Below are 21,299 nucleotides of genomic sequence, written 5' to 3'. Positions count from 1 at the left end.
GATATGCAGAAAGATAAAATTTGATTTAATTTGTTGATAATGAAAATATTTTATTGAGAATAAAAAAATAATTTGTTATCTAAATGATACCTCATAGCTGCACCTATAAGTACAAATGGTTGGAAATAACTTATTTTTGAAGAGGGAAGAAGATGAATGGATATATAAAATTATACTGTTTTCGATAATATTGAAAATATACAATATTGGAATTAAAGGATTTTCTTCTCATAATAAATATTTTTCTTCATATAATTTGAACACTGGGGTTCTGACATTAGATATACTTTATCACTCTTTATCGAATTATATGTAGAGCAAAGTTTTCTTTTGCTTTCACTTTTAAATACAAATAAAAGTCATGAATTTTATTATTTACATGTAATTGCTATTGGAAAACTTGTTTATTCAATTAAAAAATCTACTCATTTACTTCAAATAATCGAGCATCTTATGATGAAATTCCTGATGTTATACTTTTCACCAAAGAATGATTGGGAATTACATAAGAAATTAATTAGAGAAGGACATAATCCAAATGAAATTGCAAAAATAATTCGAAATGATGAAATAGAAAAACTTCAAGAAATATCATCGCAACAAAATTTTAATTTTAATCAAAAAATTGAGCCATCACTTTATGAAAGATGTTCATTTATTAATCAAAAGAATGTTACATTAATTGATTATGCAGCATTTTTTTCTTCTGTTAAATGTTTTAAGTATTTACTTATTAACAATGCAAACGTAAATAACACAGGTAAATATGCAGTTGCAGGTGGAAATGAAGAAATCATTCATTTGTGTGAACAAAATCATTCATCATTTGATAAAGCATATGAAGCAGCAATTGAATTTCATTGGAATGATATCTTTAAATATTTTTATGATAATAAATTAAAAGAAATTAATAATTTAGATGAATTAGGAAAGCTTTGTATTTTATATCATAATTATGAAATATTTTCATTTTTACTTAAAGAAGGAATGAAAATCAATGATGATATTGTTAATGAATCAGCAATGATTGGAAATATTTTTTTAGTTAAATATTTTCTTAGAGATCATACAATTCCCCATGATATATTGGTATTTTCAGCTGAATCAATAAATATTGAACTTGTTGAATACATTTTAAAGCAAGATGGAATTGATATTAATGCTAAAGATATTTATTCGTTTTATTTTCTATTTCAAAATAATATTTGGAAATGATTTAAATTATTTAAAACAGCACTTATGTATGCATCTTCAAATGGTCATATAGAAATAGTTAAATTACTTCTTGAACAAGAAAGAATTGATATTAATGCTAAAAATATTAATTTGTTATATTTGAAACTTATATTAATAATAATTTAGAATTTCAAAATAATATTTGGAAATCATTTAAATTATTTAAATCAGCACTTATGTTGGCATCTTTTAATGGTTTTACAGAAATAGTTAAATTACTTGAACAAAAATAATTAAACTTAATATTCGACACTAAATCGACATTAAAACCAAAATGATATTAAATCTATTACTATAATAGCAAATAAATATATATTTTTTATTATTGGATTTGCTTGCAAATGTAATTTAATTGAGAGAAAAAGTTCTTAAGTATTCGAAACTAATAAGAATATTGATATATAACTAATCGCAATATTCGAATTAATTTCATTTGCATTTTGCAAAATGATGTAATATAATAATGTATAGCCATACCGAAAAATGATTCAACAAATTGCATTATTTTTTCTTGTTGTTTTAATGAAAACTTAAGCAAAAATTGCGAACTAACTTAATAAATATATATGTAAACTAATTTACATTTCAAAATAATGGATCAATTACAGAACAATTCTAATAATATTCAAATTTAAGAATTTGGGATATGTCTTGAAAAACATGAGCAGGCACAGGTGTTAATATAAAATAATTTAGAATAATAAAACATGCGATTTTCTGTAAATCGGGATAAAATTTTGATTCTACTTTTCATTAAGGAAAAATGAAAAATCATGGAATGTATTTCTAAGTATCTTATAATTCTTTCTTAAAATCAAATAAAAAAAGCTTTTTTTTAAATACATTGGTTGTTTTTATTCTATGAAACCTAAAAATTATTAATTTTATATGACAATAAATGAATTTTAAATTTCATCTCATTATCAATGTAATTTAGCAAAGCAAATCACTAATAAATAACTATATGATTATTTATATGAATAATTTCCAGCTTTATTGCTGTTTTATTGGTATTTTGTAGAGAGACCACGAATACATTTGGAACATGAATTTTTCTAACAAGTATTGCTGAAGATCCATTTGCGGTTGACCTTCAAGAAGAAAATTTCATTGAACAAATGTGACTTTGTTTCATTTTATTTGAATAAATAAATTTCATATATTCGAAATAAAATCATTTTTTAAGTGTTACTGCTTTTTGATTATCTTTTTATAAATTTTTTAGAGCTTATAATATATTACAAGGCAGATATGTCGTTTGAAAGTCATCTAGATTAATGATCATTTTGAACGTTCCAATAAATTTGGGGCTACCCCATATCACACGCAGTTTTCAATTCAAAAAGTGTACTTCATCCATACGCAAGTCTTCCATGGAAGATTATTATTTAATCAATCAAATTGGTGAAGGATCGTTTGGACGTGTTTACAAAGCAAGAAGGAAGCATACAGGGAGGATAGTAGCGATTAAAATGATAAATAAATTAGGTCAAACTCCTGATGATATACAATCTTTCCGACGAGAAATTGACCTTCTCCAAAAAGTAAATCATCCAAACGTCATGCGCATGCTTCATGTTTTCGAGACTGATACAGATTTTTGCGTTGTTTCTGAGTTAGCTCGAGGAGATTTATTCCAAGTTATTGATGATAATCAAACACTCCCTGAAAGTGTTCTAAAGAACATAGCAGCTCAGCTAGTTTCTGCTTTAGCCCATCTTCATTCCAAACATATTATCCATAGAGATATGAAACCACAAAATATTTTAATTGCGAACAAAAGTTCGCTCAAATTATGTGATTTTGGTTTTGCCCGAGCTCTTTCACAGACTACATTAGTACTTACATCCATTAAAGGCACACCATTATACATGGCACCCGAACTTGTTCAAGAACAACAATATGACGAAAAAGTTGACATATGGGCATTAGGTGTCATATTGTATGAACTATATTATGGGAAACCACCATTTTATACCAATTCAATTTATAAGTTAATTCAAATGATCGTTAGTTCACCCATCCAATATCCTGACGAAATATCGCCGCAGTTCAAAAAGTTTCTTAATCGCATGTTACAAAAGGATCCCTCCAAACGAGTTTCGTGTCAAGAATTAATATCTGATCCGTTTATCGCTAATGTTCAATTAGATCAATTTGATGATCACGTGATGCAATTTAAGACCAAGCAATTCGAAAAGGCTATACATGATTCCCTTTTAGGCTCACGAAAGCTTAAATTCCATCCCCCTAAATCGAAAATTCCTGATTACCAAATGATCTTTATGAATCCATCAGAACATTCTAATGATGAATTATCACAAGCTCTGAAGTATTTAATCGAAAAAGACATTTCATCTGATTCACCATTAGCCACAACTTTTGCGTTACATTTCGAATCGTTTATATCGAACAATTCCATTTTAGAACAAACGTTAATATTAGCGACTAATTTACTCAAGAAAGAAAGCGAAAAATTTTCGCCTTATTTTTCATCATCGATTTCATTATTCGGTACGAATAATATGATACCATTATCAATAACATTTTTCGTACAACTTTTAGCTATACCATATTCGAAAAATGTTATTAACTCAATCGATACACAAATCGGCGACTTAAAAATCGACGAAAAGAAAAGCAAAAAGTTAAGAGACTCATTATTAAGTTTCTTGTTTTCTTCTGATGAAGAAATAATCGAAAAGACATTTGTCTTAATGTCGTTTTTCTCACAGAACTCCGAAATAATGTTAAAAAGTTTCTCCGGCTCATTCTCACCACAAATTATACCGATATTAACATCCGCAATATATACCAAAACATCAATATTAATACGATGTTCAGCGTTTTCGATACTGTCGAAAATCATTGAAGCAAATAATGATGCGATACATTATATTCAACCATTCTCCAAGTTTTTGGAAACTTTTGATCAAATCGTTTCTTCAAACATTAAAACTATTGAAGAATTTTGTCTGTTCTCTGCTGCTTTATCATTCATAGCAGTGTCAATTTATCCGTTGTCTCAAATGGAAGAGTTTTCAAATCGTTATTCTGTGCGTGAATCATTATCAACATTGCCAACATTCTTACAAATGGTATTTAAAGGGAAGCATGGAATATATGAACGACTTCAAAACTTTTTGTTAATCGGATCAATGGAACCTAAAACGGAGTCTGAGATATTATGTTATGGCACTGTTTTATCTTCACCATTTTGTCATATACCAATTCAAGAAGAATTTCTCGAGCCATGTTCAAAATACATTATAAAATTAATACCGTTCCATCAGCCTTCGCTCTTATCTTCTATCTTTGCTTTACAGCCTGAAAAGAGCATCAAATATTTGACAAGTTTCATTTCGTTTTTTTCGAAGCCGTCTTGTGCTAACATAATTAGTGAATATGTTTTAAATATATTATCCGAGAAGTCAAACCAATATATAGTGGAGCCCTTATGTGAAAATGGTATCATATTGTCGATTTCGAGCTTGATCTGCGATATGGGACCCGATGTGCCCCCAAACGTTGTCATAGTTTTAGTTCAAATCATTCTATCGTTCAAGCAACCGACCCGTTTATTGATCGAGGAAGCAACCGAAATGCTGAATTCAATTTTTTCTGTTGATTTGGCGGTTGAGTCCGGGATGATAATAGCGTCACATCTCGCAAGGCTTTCTAAAGACTTTTTACCAGCTTTGAATGAGTGTGGCGCATTAAACTTGGCAGAACGTGCTATACAATCCGATGTACATCAAATTCGATCAAGAACAATTGACTTTATTGGGAACATTTGTAAGTATGAAGCTTTGCCTGATCAATACATTAAGACAATCGTACCATTTTTAATAAAGAATTTAGGCGGCAATGAAGCTAATTGTCGGAAATTGGCTGCATTTGCACTTGGAAATGTTTTGTTTTGGTCACCTGAAGTTAGCGACTTAATAATGGAAAATATCGATGATGTTAAGTCGATTCTAACTTCGGACGATGCGAAAGCAGTGGAAAACGCTGCGGGATTATTGGCAAACATCGTAAGGAAATCGGATAAATACGTTTCCAAGTTGATCCTTAATGGGTGCTTGGAACTGCTGGTTTCATCATTGGAAAATTTCCCCGAATTAGAGGGAAAAACAATTTTGCCGATTGCGGTGTTCTGCCAGTATAAAGACGCGTGCGAATACTTGAAAAGAATTAACGCGAAAAAAATATTCGCAAAGTTTACGAAATCAAAAAACGAAAGGATACAAAGATATGCATGTAAATTGGAAAAATTGGTATAATTGCGGTTTGATAGATCAATTTAATAAATGTAATGTTTGAATTAATTATTTTTTAATATTAACATCTATTTATTGTTGTATTTCCTTTTTGAGAATTTTTTTTATTCGATTTAAAATATGTTTTAATAATTTGGATTATGTTTTAATAATTTTATATATGTTTTAATAATTTGAAACATCACTTCATATAGCAGTTAAAAACAACAATATAGAAATAGTAAAATTACTTGAAGATAAAGGAATTGATGTTAATGCAAAAACTATTCATTTTAATAATTTTGGATATCACAACTATTTGCATCATGTTCATTTTTTACTCTTTTGTTTCTTTCATTTACGGTTAAATACGTTTTTTGTGACCGTTTGAACAAATTTAAATGGAAGATCCCCAATCCCCAGAATCTAAAAGATTAAATGATGACTCAACCAATAGATCTGAAGTTACTTCTAACAGTGAAATAGATCAAAATAATTTTAGTTCAAATTTAAATTCATCACGAGATGAATTTCAACGTGCAATTGCTTGGTTTAAATCACATATAACATTAACAGGATTTAAGGGAGAAAATATGTGGACAGAAATTCATGATCAAGCAGTTTATGATTTTTTAACAGGATCTGATAAATTTCGTCTCTTTGCCACAATACGTGGGACTCACTTCTATCTTACAGACATTCCTCCACCACCTGAAACACGCGAAATTGTATATTTTTTAAAAAGAAATCAAGAAGATATCAATTTTGAAGATCTTACCAATTCAATTCAATGGGGTCAAATTCATGGGCGAGCTCTTAACACATTACTTAACTCGTTAGAAAGCTTCATGATGCCATTATTTGTCAAATCGGATTATCTTCATGAGTCAATTCGTTCTGATCTTATGCCTGGGATGAACAAATTTCTTGGGTATGCCACAGAAGCCGCCAATTTATTTTATGGGCAAACAGTTTTATATATTCCACAAGAAGATCTCTCCAACATTGTACAATGTTCACAAAACAGAGCTCTTATTCAACGTCTTGAATCAGTTGTCATCCAATGGACCTCTCAGCTTAAGACGCAAGTACCATTTAAATATGATTCTGTTGGACCACTTGCCGAGATTGAATATTGGAATTTCCGATATAAAAATTCACAATTCCTAAAGCAACAAATCGAAAGTGCACCAGCACGACAAGTTATAGAAGTTCTTAAGTATGTTAAATCTCGATATTTAACTGATTTTCAAACTCATTATTTAAAGATGAAAGAAGAAAGTACAATGGCGCAATCTATCATTCAACATTTACAAGTATTAATTGAGCCATGTAATCAATTAATTAATGGGGAAGTCTCAGATTGTACCATTTATTTACGGAAGATATTATTTGCAATTCGATTTATATGGGAACGATGTCAATATTATCAAGATGAGAATCAATTGTCAGCGTTATTAAAACGAGTTAGTGATTTAGTTATGCATTTCATTACATCTAAAATTAACTTAGATAATGTATTTAAATTAGATGGGGATGTTAATAATGGATTAGAAATATTAACAATAGCTGTAACTGTTGGATCAAGTTGGAATAAAACTTATGAAATAGCGATGAAAGCTGTTCAAGCTAAAGATCCAAATGCGTGGAAATTTGATCACACTGAACTATTTGCTAATTTCGATGCATTTATTTCAAGGTGTGGAGATTTAAAAGAGATTTGTCAAAACACTATACAATTTACTAGGAAAAAAGGTACTGAAATTGAACCAATTCCAATTTTTCCTGGTTCTTTAGGTAATACTATTTCGGCTTCATTACAAGAAATTCAAGATTCTTATATTAGTATACTTAAGAAACTTGAAGAAGGTAATTGTAATGTATTTGACGTATCGGATAATAGTTGGCATACTAAATTTAATGAATATTGTGAATCTTGTACTAATTTAGAGTCAACTTTATTAAACACAATTCAAACTCAATTCGAAGCTATTAAAACACCAATATTAGCTTTACAATTGCTTGAAATATTTGATTCATTAGCTATTAGAGATAGAGTTAAACATATAGTATCTGTTAAATGTGGTGAATTATGGAAATTATTCGAACAAGAAGTAATATCAGTACGACGAGAATTCGAAAATCTTAAAACTAATCCTCCAATACCTATATATCAACCTATTCGATCAGGTACATTATTATGGGCTAAATCATTATTATATCGAATTCAAAAACCTTTTGAATTAATTGAAGCTTCTTCTTCTTGGTTACCACCATTTACATATAAAAATGAAATTATAGAATCATCGAAAGGTATAATGTCATCAATTCAAGATTTCATTAAGAATACTTTTAATGATTTCCATAAGAATTTACAAGAAAGTATTAAATTATCATTAAATAAACCTGTTTTAATGAAGCCAACATCAAAATCATTACGTTGTAATTTAGATACACAATTCATTATATCTACTGAAGAATCGACACGATTTTTATTTATGGATTATGAAATATCAAAAGTTGCATTAGAATTAACTCAACTTAGAGAACGAAATCATTTACTTTCTGAATCTGTTTTATTAGTTGTACGTGATTATAATGCTATTTATGAATGTTTAAGTAATGAAGAACAACAATTATTTACTGATCATTTTAAATTAATCGAACAAAAAATTCGAAATGCTTTAATACCTAAAACTATTTGGGCTAATCCTCAAGTAGTACAAACATTTGTTAATACTACTGTTAAAGATTTACATAATTTACATATAATAATTGTAGGATTTAAAAAGACAGAAAAAGATATCATTAATGTATGTAAAAATATTTCTCATATTAATTTCATACAATTACAACAAACTAATAAACATATTTATACATTAAAAGAATTTAATGAAGTACAAAATAAACAACGTCAAATAGCATTTGATTTTATACAAGAAAATTATCAATTAGCTTCAAATACATTAATTTCAATGTTTAAACAATTCACTGTTAGTTCATTACAAGTTAAAGAATATTGGTTAAATTATTTAATAAATATTGATCACCAAATTAAAATATCATTTAAACATGCAATTATTAAAAGTTTAAATGATATTAAACATTCTATTACTGATGAAACAACTCAATTATTTATAGCAGAAACTAATTTATTAAATGATAAATGTATAATAGAACCTTCTTATGAATTAATTAATGAAACTATAATAAATCTTGTTAAAGAAATTATTTTAATATCAAATGATTTCGCACCACTTTATTGGAAATTAAAAGATAATATTAATTATAAAAAAGAAGAAGAAGATTATCTTTCAGATTCTTCATCAGAAGAAAATGAAGTCATTGAAGCAGAAGTTACACATTTTCATTCATTTTATGAAGAGATTGAAAAAGATGAAGAAATACAACAAATTATTAATGAAATTAATACCATTATTCAAATTATTGATCAACCATTTAAAGATCATGTTAATAAATGGAGCAAATATTATAATATTTGGGGAATTAATAAATCAGAAGAATTACAAAAGATAATTGAAACTTCAAAGACTTTAAATGATTTTGAAACTAAAATTAATTATTATAAAAATGAAAGTATTGAAATCCAAAATATTAAATCATTAAATATAATTTCATTTATACGTTTGGATTCTTCACCACTTCAAAATACTTTACTTTCACATTGTTCTGATTGGATTAATTCATTAATTAAATTATTAAATAAAGTTTCACATGATCAATTAATACATTTATATGATATGTTTAAAGATAATACAATTCATTTAAGTAAAATACCTACAACAATACCTGAACTTTCAGAATTACTTAAATATTTATCAAATATTAAAGAAGAAATTCCTAAAATTGAAAATGAATTCCAACCATTAAATGAGAACTTTGAAGCTTTAATTAAATATGAATATGAAATAGATCCAAAAGATTCCGAATTATTGAATTCTTTAACTAATAAATGGAATGAATTTAAAGAAATGGTAAATTCATCTGAAAAACAAATAGAACAATATCGAGATCAATTTAAGAAACAACATTTAACAGAAGTTGAAGAAATTCGTAATCTTCAAGTAGAAATGTATAATAACTTTATATTAGATGAACCATTTAAATCATCTTTAGGTGTCGAAAATGCTCGTAATATAATACATAAATATCAATTACAAGTTAAATCATTACGTGAAAGAGAAGCTAATTTACGACCTGGTTGTGAATTATTTAAACTTGATCCACCAGTATATAAAGAAATTTCTACTGTTGAAACAGATTTAGGTTTATTAGAACAAATTTGGAATCTTGAAGATGAATGGAATATAATGTGGGAGAATTGGAAGAAAGAATCATTTAAGAATATCGATGTATCTTCAATGGAATCAGCAGCACAAGCACATTATAAATCTATTTTATCACTTGGTATTAAGAATTGGGATGTATGTGATTCATTAACTAAGAAAATCCAATTATTTAAACGAACAATGCCATTAATATCTAATTTAAAAGAACCTGCAATTAGACAACGACATTGGAATATATTAATGAATGAAATTGGTATCCAATTTGATCCTTATTCTGATAATTTCACATTAAATAATATCTTTGAAATGAAATTTAATGAATACTCAGATAAAATTGCAACTATAGCAATGATAGCACAAAAAGAATTTGAAGTAGAACAAGGATTAGAAGTTATTAATAATCGATGGGAAACTTTACATTTCGATATTCAACCACATCGAAATTCATATAAAGTTGTTGGATCAGATGAAATCTTTGAAATCATCGAAAAAGATCAAACTTCATTATCAAACTTTAAAGCTACTTTATCATCAATGAAAGAAGCTAGTGTATTTATAGTATTTGATCAACAACCTATAATGAAATTAGAACAAAACTTAACAAAAGTTTTAGAATTATTAGATTTCTTACTTACTGTACAAAGAAAATGGATTTATTTGGAATCAATATTTAATGGTTCTGAAAGTATACGTAAACAAATACCTAATGAGGCTAGTGAATTTGGTAAAGTTAATACTAAATGGAGAGAAGTAATGGAATTTTTACGGAGAGAAAATACAACTGCTTTAAAAGGTGCACAAGAACATGATATATTTAAGAAGTTACAAGAAATGAATGAGAAATTAGAAGAAATCCAAAAAGTTCTTGAATCATTTCTTGAAACAAAACGTCGTTTATTCCCACGATTTTACTTTATATCTAATGATGATTTACTTGAAATCATTGGGAAACAAAAAGATCCAAAATGTGTATTACCACATTTAAAGAAAATGTTTTCAGCAATTAATTCATTAAAATTCGATACAATAACTATTGATGGTAAATCACAAATTCATGCAACTCAAATGATTTCATCAGAAGGAGAAATTGTTGAATTTAAACCTACTGTACCTATTCAAGGAGATGTTGAAAAATGGTTATTAGATATTGAAAAAGAAATGCGTCATTCGATACGTATTCAATTAGGTAAATGTAAAACGGATTTACTTAAATCGAATTTACAACAAAAAATGCAAATTTTAACTCAAGATCAATATCCTGGACAAGTCTTTCTAACAAGTTCACAAATTAAATGGACTGCTGATTGTGAACGAGCATTAGATTTAGCACAAAAATCTAATGTTAGAATTACAGCACAATCACATCCATTAACCCAATTAATAGCTAATCAAATATTATATTTAGGTGAATTAACTTCATTAGTTCGAGGTGAATTAAATTCTTTATTACGTAAGAAAGTTAAAGCTTTATTAATCATTGAAGATCATGCTAAAGATGTAATACAATCTATGATTCAATATGGTATTAAACATGAAGGTCAAGTAACTAAAGATGATTTTATATGGTTAATGCAATTACGTTTTTATTGGTTAAAAGAAGAATCGAAATGTCAAATCCAACAAACATTTTCACAATTTAATTATGATGAAGAATATATAGGGAATAATCCACGTTTAGTTATAACTCCATTAACTGATAGATGTTATTTAACATTAACTTCTGCTTTACATTTTAATTGTGGTGGTAATCCTCAAGGACCTGCAGGTACAGGTAAAACAGAAACAGTCAAAGATTTAGCTAAAGCATTAGGTAAGTTTTGTATCGTATATAATTGTTCAGAAGGTTTAGACTTTAAATCAATGGGTAATATCTTTAATGGATTAGCTCAAACAGGTGCATGGTCATGTTTTGATGAATTTAATCGTATAGAAGTAGAAGTATTATCTGTTGTAGCACAAGAAGTTTCACGTTTATTAGATGCTATAGCTTCTAATGCATTAGAAGTATGTTTAGAACATACATTTGTACCATTAAATAGGACTTGTGGTATATTTGTTACAATGAATCCTGGTTATGCAGGACGATCTGAATTACCTGATAATTTAAAGACTTTATTAAGACCTATATCTATGATGGTACCTGATTCTTCATTAATTGTAAAAATAGAATTAATGTCAGAAGGTATTGGAGCTAGTGAATCATTAGCTAGGAAAATTGTTACTTTATATGATTTAGCAAAAAGACAATTATCAAAACAAGATCATTATGATTTTGGTTTACGTGCAATTAAATCTGTTTTAATACAAGCAGGTAAAATTAAACGTGAATTTAGTGAACAATCAGATGAATTAATTTTATATCGTGCTTTATATGATATGAATATCGCTAAATTTATTGCTGAAGATAAACCTTTATTCCAATCAATAATGAATGATTTATTCCCTGGAATTACATTAGAGAAAAAGCCTCAAAGTACTTTAGAACAAGCTATTATCGAATCTATTGCTGAGAAATATTTACAACCTGAACCTGGCTTAATAGAAAAAATTTTACAACTTTATGATACAATGCAAACTAGACATGGTAATATGCTTGTAGGGAAAACTGGAAGTGGTAAAACTACAAATTGGAAAATATTATCTAAAGCTTTAAAGAAAATAGGAATTAATGTAATTAAATTTATATTAAATCCAAAAGCTTTATCATTGAATGAACTTTATGGTTGTTATGATTTAAATACTAGACAATGGAGTGAAGGAGTTTTATCTACTTTAATTAAAGAAGCTTCAACTATGGAAAGTGATGATTTAAGATGGGTAATATTTGATGGACCTGTCGATACAATGTGGATCGAATCTATGAATTCTGTACTTGATGATAACAAAGTTTTAACATTAATTAATTCTTCTCGTATTTCTTTACCTCCACAAGTAGGTTTATTATTTGAAGTTGAAGATTTATCTGTAGCTTCTCCTGCTACTGTATCACGTTGTGGTATGATATATATGGATGAATCAATTATTAGTTATAAATCATATATAGAATCTTGGATATTAAAAACTATTGATAATGAAAAACATCGAAATAAAATCACTACATTAATTCATAAATTCTTAATTCCATTTATCGACTTTAAACATCAAGTTTTACATGATATAATATCAACTAATGATTTAAACCTTGTAATATCATTTTGTAATTTATATGAAATTTTGGCGACACCTGAAAATGGTTTAGATCCTTCTGATGAATTACAATTTGATCCAATGATAGAAATATGGTTTTGGTTTTGTTTAGTTTGGTCCGTAGGTGGTTTATTAGATGAAGAAAGTCGGAAAGAAGCAGATTTATGGGTACGAGAATTAGAATCACCATTTCCACCTAAAGATACAATTTATGATTATTATGTTGATATAAATAAACATTGTTTATCTTCTTGGGAAGATAAATTATCATCGACTTGGAAACGACCACCAAATACACCATTTAATAAGATATTAGTACCTACAATTGATACATTAAGGAATTCATTTATATTACAAACAGCAATTCAAGGAAAGAAGAATATATTATTTATAGGGAATTCAGGTACAGGTAAAACTTCATTTATTGAAAATACATTTTTAAATAATTTGGATTCTAATACTTCATCAATGACAATAAATTTATCATCTAGAACTACCTCAAATAAATTACAACAAATCATAGAAAATGGTTTTGAAATTAGAACTAAAGGTACATTTTATCCAATCGGTGGTAAACATTTAGTAGTTTTTATTGATGATTTTAATATGCCACAAAGAGATTTATTTGGGTCTCAACCACCATTAGAATTATTACGTCAATGGATTGAAACTAATTCTTGGTATGATCGAGAGAAATGTACATTAAAGAAATTATTAGATATGCAAATAGTAGGTGCTATGTGTCCACCATCCGGAGGTAGACAACCAATTTCTAATCGATTAAAATCGAAGTTTATATTAATATCAGTACCTCAACCTAATGATTCACAATTAAAACGAATTTATACATTATTATTAGAGAATCATTTAAATAATTTTAGTGATGAAGTTAAATCAATAATTGAACCGATAACTAATGCTACTTTAGATTTATATCAATCAATTTTAAAGAACTTTTTACCAACACCTAAGAAATGTCATTATATATTTAATTTACGTGATATGAATAAAGTTTATCAAGGTTTATTAGATTCAAATACTACATATTTCGATGATAGGAATTCATTTATTAAATTATGGTGTCATGAATGTTATCGAGTATTTTCAGATCGTTTAATTGATAATGAAGATCATCAATTATTTGATCGATTAATACAAAATCAATTAAATATTACTTTGTCAACTACATTTACTGCATTATTTAAAGATTTAGGTGAGCCTACACCTCATGGAGCATTTGTACAAGAAGGTTTAGATTTCCCTTATAAAGAATATCCAGATATAGAAGAATTACGTAAATTCTTAAATGAACAATTAATCGATTATAATGAAACAGGTAATCGAGTACCAATGAATTTAGTAATGTTTAAAGAAGCTATATATCATATATGTAGAATCATGAGAATTATAGGTCGACAATTTGGTCATGCTTTATTAATAGGTTTAGGTGGTAGTGGTAGACAAAGTTTAACTCGATTAGCTACACATATTTTAGGATATGAATTTTATCAAATTCAAATGTCCAAAAATTATAATGAAAAAGATTTCCATGAAGATATGAAGAAATTAATGGATATGACTGCTATTGAACAAAAGAAAGTTGTTTTTTATTTCCAAGACACACAAATTATACAAGAATCATTTATGGAAGATATTAATTCTTTGTTATCAAGTGGACAAATACCAAATCTTTTTGAAGATGATGAAATTCAACAACGTTGTGAATCAATGAGAACAGAAGCTAAGAAAAATCATTTAATCGAAACTACGCAAAGTTTATTTGATTTATATATACAAAAATCGAAAGAAAATTTACATATAATTTTAGCTATGTCACCTTCAGGTAATGGACTTCGAAATAGAGTTAGAATGTATCCACCAATAGTTAATAATACTACAATTAATTGGTTTAATGAATGGCCAGAAGATGCATTATTATCAGTCGCTAATAATTTAATGAAAGATATAGAATTTGTTGAAGTAGAAGAAGAAAATAAAGAAGAATTAAAACAAAAAATTATTAAATCATTTGTCGAATTCCATAAAATATCTAATAAAGATTGTATTAAGATGAAAACACAATTAAAACGACCTTTCCAATTAACTCCTACAACATTTTTAGAATTTATTAATAATTATTGTAATTTATTAACTAAAAAACGTATTGAAATTCAACATAAAAGTGATATATATCGTAATGGTTTAAATACTTTAATTTCGACTAGACAAGAAATAGAAAAAATGTCAATTGATCTTGAAAAGAAAAAACAAAGTGTTTCTGCTTCTCAAGCACAATGTGAACAAATGACTGAGAAAATGTTTCATGATCAAAACCAAATGAAAGAACAAGAAAAACTTGTGAATTTAGATACTGAACAATTAGCTAAAGATGAAGCACGAATATTAGAGAAACAACAAAAAGCAGAATTAGCATATGCACAAGCTAAGCCAGTTTTAGATGCAGCAGATGAAGCATTACAAAAAATCAAATCAAACATTACACAAATCCATGAAATTGCTAAATATACTTCATTTCATGGTGCTATAGCTTCGATTGTTGAAGCTTTAATGGTATTATTAGGAAAACCTACTGGTACAGCAGCAGCTAAAGCAGAAATGAAAGATCCATCATTTTGTCAAAACTTACAAAAGTTTCCTAAAGAAGAAATATCGAAAGCTACATTAAAGAAATTAGGTCGTTATATGCGAATGAATGATTTAAATCCGAAAATAGCTGCGAATTCTTCACGTGCAGGAGCTTTATTAGCAGAATGGATTAATGCAATGTATAAATTCGGAGTTATTTATCAAGATGTACATCCATTACAAGAAGAAGTATCAAGAATTCAAGCAGAATATGATGAAAAGAAACGTGAAATGCAAATAAAACAAGATCGATTAAAACAACTTCGACTTGAATTAGAAATGTTAAGGAAACAACGTGAAGAAGTAAATGCTACACGAGAGAAACTTCAAAATGAAGCACAAGAAACTGAAATTAGATTAGAAAGAGCTAATCATTTAATTAATGGATTAATAGGTGAACGAACTCGTTGGGAAGAAACAATTAAAAATTTCGATCAATTAACAAAATGGTTACCAGGAGATTGTTTTTTATCATCAGCATTTTTATGTTATAGTGGTCCATTTCCTTCTGATTATCGACAATCATTAATGCAAAAATGGAAGAAATATATTCGTACACAAAAAATAATATTTAATCCTAACTTTAATGTATCTACATTTTTAAATGAGCCAATTGATATACAAAATTGGCATGTATATGGTTTATCACAAGATGAATTCTCTGAAGAAAATGCTACTTTAGTATTACATGGTGAACGTTGGCCTTTATGTATTGATCCACAAAACCAAGCAAATAAATGGATTAAATTAATGTATAAAGATAACTTACAAATATTAACAACTAAGAAACCTAATTATATTAATATATTAGAATTAGCTTTACAAAATGGTCAACCTTGTTTATTACAAGATATTACAGAAGATATTGATCCTTCTTTAATGCCAATTTTAAATCGTGAATTTATTAAACGTGGAACACAAAAAATGTTTAAACTTGGAGGTAATCGATTAGTTAAATTAAATCCTAAATTTAAATTATTTATAACTACAAAAATGTCGAATCCTAATTTAACACCAGAAATTACTTCTAAAACAACAATTGTTAATTTCTCTGTTAAAGAACAAGGTTTAGAAGAACAAATGTTAGGAATTGTAGTAGGTAAAGAACGACCAGATTTAGAAAGTGAGAAAGTTCGATTAGTTACACAAATGACATTAGATAAACAAACATTACATGAAACAGAACAACAAATATTACAATTACTTGCAAGTAAAGAAAGTCATGAATTATTAAATGATGATGCTTTAGTAGGAACATTAGAAAATAGTAAAACTTTATCACAAAACATAAACGAAAAACTTAAAAGTGCTGCAGATACTGAAAAGAAAATCGATTTAGCTCGAGAAGGTTATCGATCAGTTGCGATTCGAGCTTCATCATTATTCTTTGTATTATCTGATTTAGCTTATATTGATCCTATGTATCAATTTTCATTAGATTCTTATATAACATTATTTTCACATTCATTAATTCGAGCTCAACATTCAGATGATATTAATGAACGTAATGAAAACATTAAATCAGTACATACATTAGCAGTATATAATAATACTTGTCGAGCTTTATTTGAAAAACATAAATTATTATTTTCATTTTGTTTAGCTATACAAATCCAAAAAATTGGTGAACAACGTAATCAAAATAAAATTAATCAAGAAGAATATTTATATTTCTTACGTGGTCCTACTAATATTAATATAAGTGAAAACATTGATACTAAACCTGAATGGTTAGGAGAACATGAATGGGAAAGTATTATCGGACTTAATCAATTACCTACATTTGAAGGTATTTCAACAAGTTTCGAACAATATAATGATGATTGGTATGAATGGTATCAAGAACAAGAACCAGAATTATTACCATTTCCAGGAGAATGGACACGGAAATGTAATTTATTACAATCAATGATTATCATCAAATGTTTACGACCAGATCGAATATTATCATGTATTCGTACATATATTATACAAACATTAGGACAAGAATTCATTATACCGCCGACATTAGATTTTAATTCTGTTTTAAAGGATTCCGATTGTTATACACCAATTTTATTTGTGTTAAGTCCTGGTGTAGATCCATTAATACAATTAAAACAATTTGTTATTCAAAACAAAAAAGTTGATGAATTTCATGACTTAGCTTTAGGGCAAGGTCAATCAGAAGCAGCTAAACAATTAATACTTGAAGGATCTCAAAAAGGTTGGTGGATATATTTAGGTAATTGTCATTTAATGTTAAGTTGGATGGAAGAATTCGAAGGATTAATTGAAGAGATTTCATTAACTAAAATTAATGATGAATTTCGTTTATGGATATCAAGTGATCCAAATCCTAAATTCCCTATTTCGATATTACAAAAGTCAATTAAAATTACTACTGAATCACCAACAGGTATTCGAGCTAACATGATTGAAATGTTTAATACATTAAACGCTGAAACATTTGATAAGGCTTCAAATAATTATAAAACATTAATATTCACATTATGTTTCTTCCATTCAATCATAATCGAAAGACGCAAATTCTTAAATTTGGGTTGGAATATTCCATATTCATTTAATCGAAGTGATTTCGAAATATCAACAAAAGTAATTTCTAAAATTTTGGATATTTCGAACAATAATAAAATTTCATGGGAAGCATTACGATTTTTAATTGGCGACATTAATTATGGAGGCCGAATTACTGATGAATATGATCAACGTTTACTTAATGTATATATTAATCAATATTTTTGTCCCGAATTAATTAACACGCAAAATTATCAATTATCAACAAATACTTCGTATTATGTGCCTGATCCAACTTCATTAAATGATTATATACAATATGTGAATAAATTACCAACAAACGATTTACCAGACGCATTCGGACAACATCCAAATGCAGATATATCAAAGTTAATTAAAGAATCGAACGCTTTGTTGTCGACAATTTTATCTTTGCAACCAACAAATGTTTCAACAATCGGAGCTTCACGTGAAGAAATAGTTTTACAGATAGCAAAGGACATATTGTTGAATATTCCATTAAAAATTAATGTTCCAAGAATCAAAAATCAAAATCAGCAAATGAACGATCCTTTGAAAATTGTGTTATATCAAGAAATTAAACGCTATAATAAACTAATAGAAGTTATTCGTAACTCATTAGAAAGATTAATTAAAGGAATTCAAGGTTTGGTCGTGATGTCAAATGAACTTGATATCATATTTCAATGTTTATATGACAATATAGTACCAAACCTTTGGAAGAATACTTACCCATCGTTGATGAATTTGAGCTCTTGGACTAAGGATTTGACGAAAAGAATTAATTTCTTTAAAAAATGGTTGGAAAAAGGTGAGCCTTCTGCCTTTTGGTTAGGAAGATTCACATACCCAACTTCGTTCTTGACTGCTGTTCTTCAGAGAGTTGCACGAATTAAACATATTTCCATTGATCAACTTGAATGGAGTTTTAATGTAATGGAAACAAGATCAATCCATGAGCTACAGCAACAAGGAAAGATACCAAACGAAGGCGTCTTAATTAGAGGATTATATCTCGAAGGTGCTAACTGGAGTAAGAAAAAAGGAATTTTAACCAATCAGAAACCGTTACAATTGTCATGTGAAATGCCGATAGTGCACTTTTTGCCCGTTGAGAAAAGTAAAGCTGTGAAAAAGGGGGTTTATAAATGCCCTGCTTATATTTATCCGATTAGAGGCGGTACTTCTGAGAAGCCATCACTTATATTACCGGTGGACTTACCAACGGAATTGCCTCCCGAACATTGGACTAAAAGAGGTACAGCACTTATACTTTGTAAACCATAAATAAAATTTTATTTATTAATAAACAAAATGTATTTATCATTAAAGATTAGAGAAATATTTGTTCTCTTTGAAGTCTTCTGCAAATGGATCTTCTTTGATGTTGGATATGTTTGTAAAGTTTCTCATTGCGATATCTTTACTGTCCATATCTTCAGCAATACTTTCTTCAGTACTTCGCTTTTTGTTACGGATTCGTATTATTAATATGATAAGAATTATAATAATTATTACGATAACAACGCAAACACAAATAATTATTATAATTGTTTGATTGTTTTTGTTTTGATTATTTGATTCGTTCTCTTTTTGATTTATAACTGTGTAATAACCTGAGTAATATGAAATATATGTTGAATATGCAACGAATTTATACTCGTAATAGATAAGAATTGTCTCAATATATGAATATAATGAACCAAACATATAAACAGAAATAGTATTAGTGAAATGTGTTTCGGATATAATTGTTTGAATAAATGATCCAGTGTAAATTATTGTCTTCACATATGTTAAATCAAATTGTAAAGAAGAAGTAAAATGATTCGAATTTGTAAATGTATTTGATTGAGTAAATGAATTTGAATTAGATAATGTATTCGAATGTGTAAATGTTCTTGATTGAGAAAATGTATTTGAATTAGAAAATGTATTCGAATGTGTAAATGTTCTTGATTGAGAAAATGTGTTTGATTTTGAGAATGTGTTAGAATTAGTAAAAGTATTCGATTTAGTGTATGTATTCGAAGAAGAAAATGTTTCTGATTGAGTAAAAGAATTCGAATTAGAGAATGTGTTTGAATTAGTGAATGAATATGAAAAAGAAAATGTTTGTGATTGCGAAAATGAATTTGATTTTGAGAATGTATTCGAATTAGAAAATGAATTTGACATTGTAAATGTGTGTGTTGGCCAAGAATATGCGTCGCATCCTTCAATTGGCGTGGCTATAGACACATCAAATGTACCAAACATTGCATCTGAATATAGATCTGATGTCATTACATATGTTGCAGGTACATTATCAAAAACATATGAATTACCTAAAGTTGGCTGTTGATATCCCTTAAAGTAAATACAAGTAAGATCAGTGCAATAGTAAAACCCATAATTTCCTATAGAATTAACACTTGCTCCAATAACAATTGTTTTTAGAGAAGAACACTTATAAAATCCGAAACTTTCAATTTGAGTAACAGAGTCAGATATTTTTATGTAAGTAAATGAAGAACATTCATAAAATGCATAAGCTCCAATTTGAGTAACTGAATCAGGAATATCATATGTTTCAACTGAAGTTCCTGATGGACATGTAATGAGTAATGTGAAATATTTATCAAAAAGAATTCCATTATTGTCATTAGAAAGATAAGTATTTTCAGTAGATACTTCAAAAAATTGAAGACTAGAACATGATAAAAATGCATCAGAATTAATCGAATGTAATGATTTTCCAATTGTAACATGTGTCAATGATTTACAAGAATAAAATGCTCTAATTCCAATTTGTTCTACATTTTCCCCAATTATAAGTTTTACTAAATTAGAACAAGAATTAAATGCATAACTCTCAATACGAACAACAGAATCAGGAATAATTAAATTAGAAAATGCAGGACATGAATAAAATGCATTACTTCCGATTGTTTTAACTGAATTTGGAATATTAATATTGTTTAATGCTTTACATGAATAAAATGCTTGAATTTCAATTGTTATGACAGAATTTGGAACATTAATACTTTCTAAATATAAACATAAAGAAAAAGAATAGCCTCCAATTGTGATAACTGTGTTTGGTATTGAAAATGATGTATCAGAAATTCCTATTGGATAACAT

General features: G+C 27.8%; 2 protein-coding genes across 2 annotated transcripts; both read left to right on the top strand.

Annotated features, from left to right (window-relative positions):
- Positions 1 to 2,609: 2,609 nt before the first annotated feature.
- GO595_001434 (AGC family protein kinase) lies at positions 2,610 to 5,519 on the top strand (the record flags this gene model as incomplete). Its single annotated transcript, XM_067914232.1, has 1 exon — positions 2,610 to 5,519. One exon carries the CDS (start codon positions 2,610 to 2,612, stop codon positions 5,517 to 5,519), a length of 2,910 nt encoding a protein of 969 aa, XP_067778426.1.
- Positions 5,520 to 5,896: 377 nt separating this feature from the next.
- Positions 5,897 to 19,462, top strand: GO595_001433 (dynein heavy chain 2, axonemal; the record flags this gene model as incomplete). The annotated part of the gene is made up of 2 exons (XM_067914231.1): positions 5,897 to 7,877; positions 9,609 to 19,462. The coding sequence occupies 2 exons, from the start codon at positions 5,897 to 5,899 to the stop codon at positions 19,460 to 19,462; spliced, it is 11,835 nt and encodes a 3,944-aa protein (XP_067778425.1).
- Positions 19,463 to 21,299: the final 1,837 nt, after the last annotated feature.

Source organism: Histomonas meleagridis, assembly GCF_020186115.1.
Source record: "Histomonas meleagridis strain 2922-C6/04-10x chromosome Unknown contig_14, whole genome shotgun sequence".
Lineage (NCBI taxonomy): Eukaryota > Parabasalia > Tritrichomonadida > Dientamoebidae > Histomonas > Histomonas meleagridis.
This window is presented reverse-complemented; position numbering and strand designations above follow the sequence as displayed.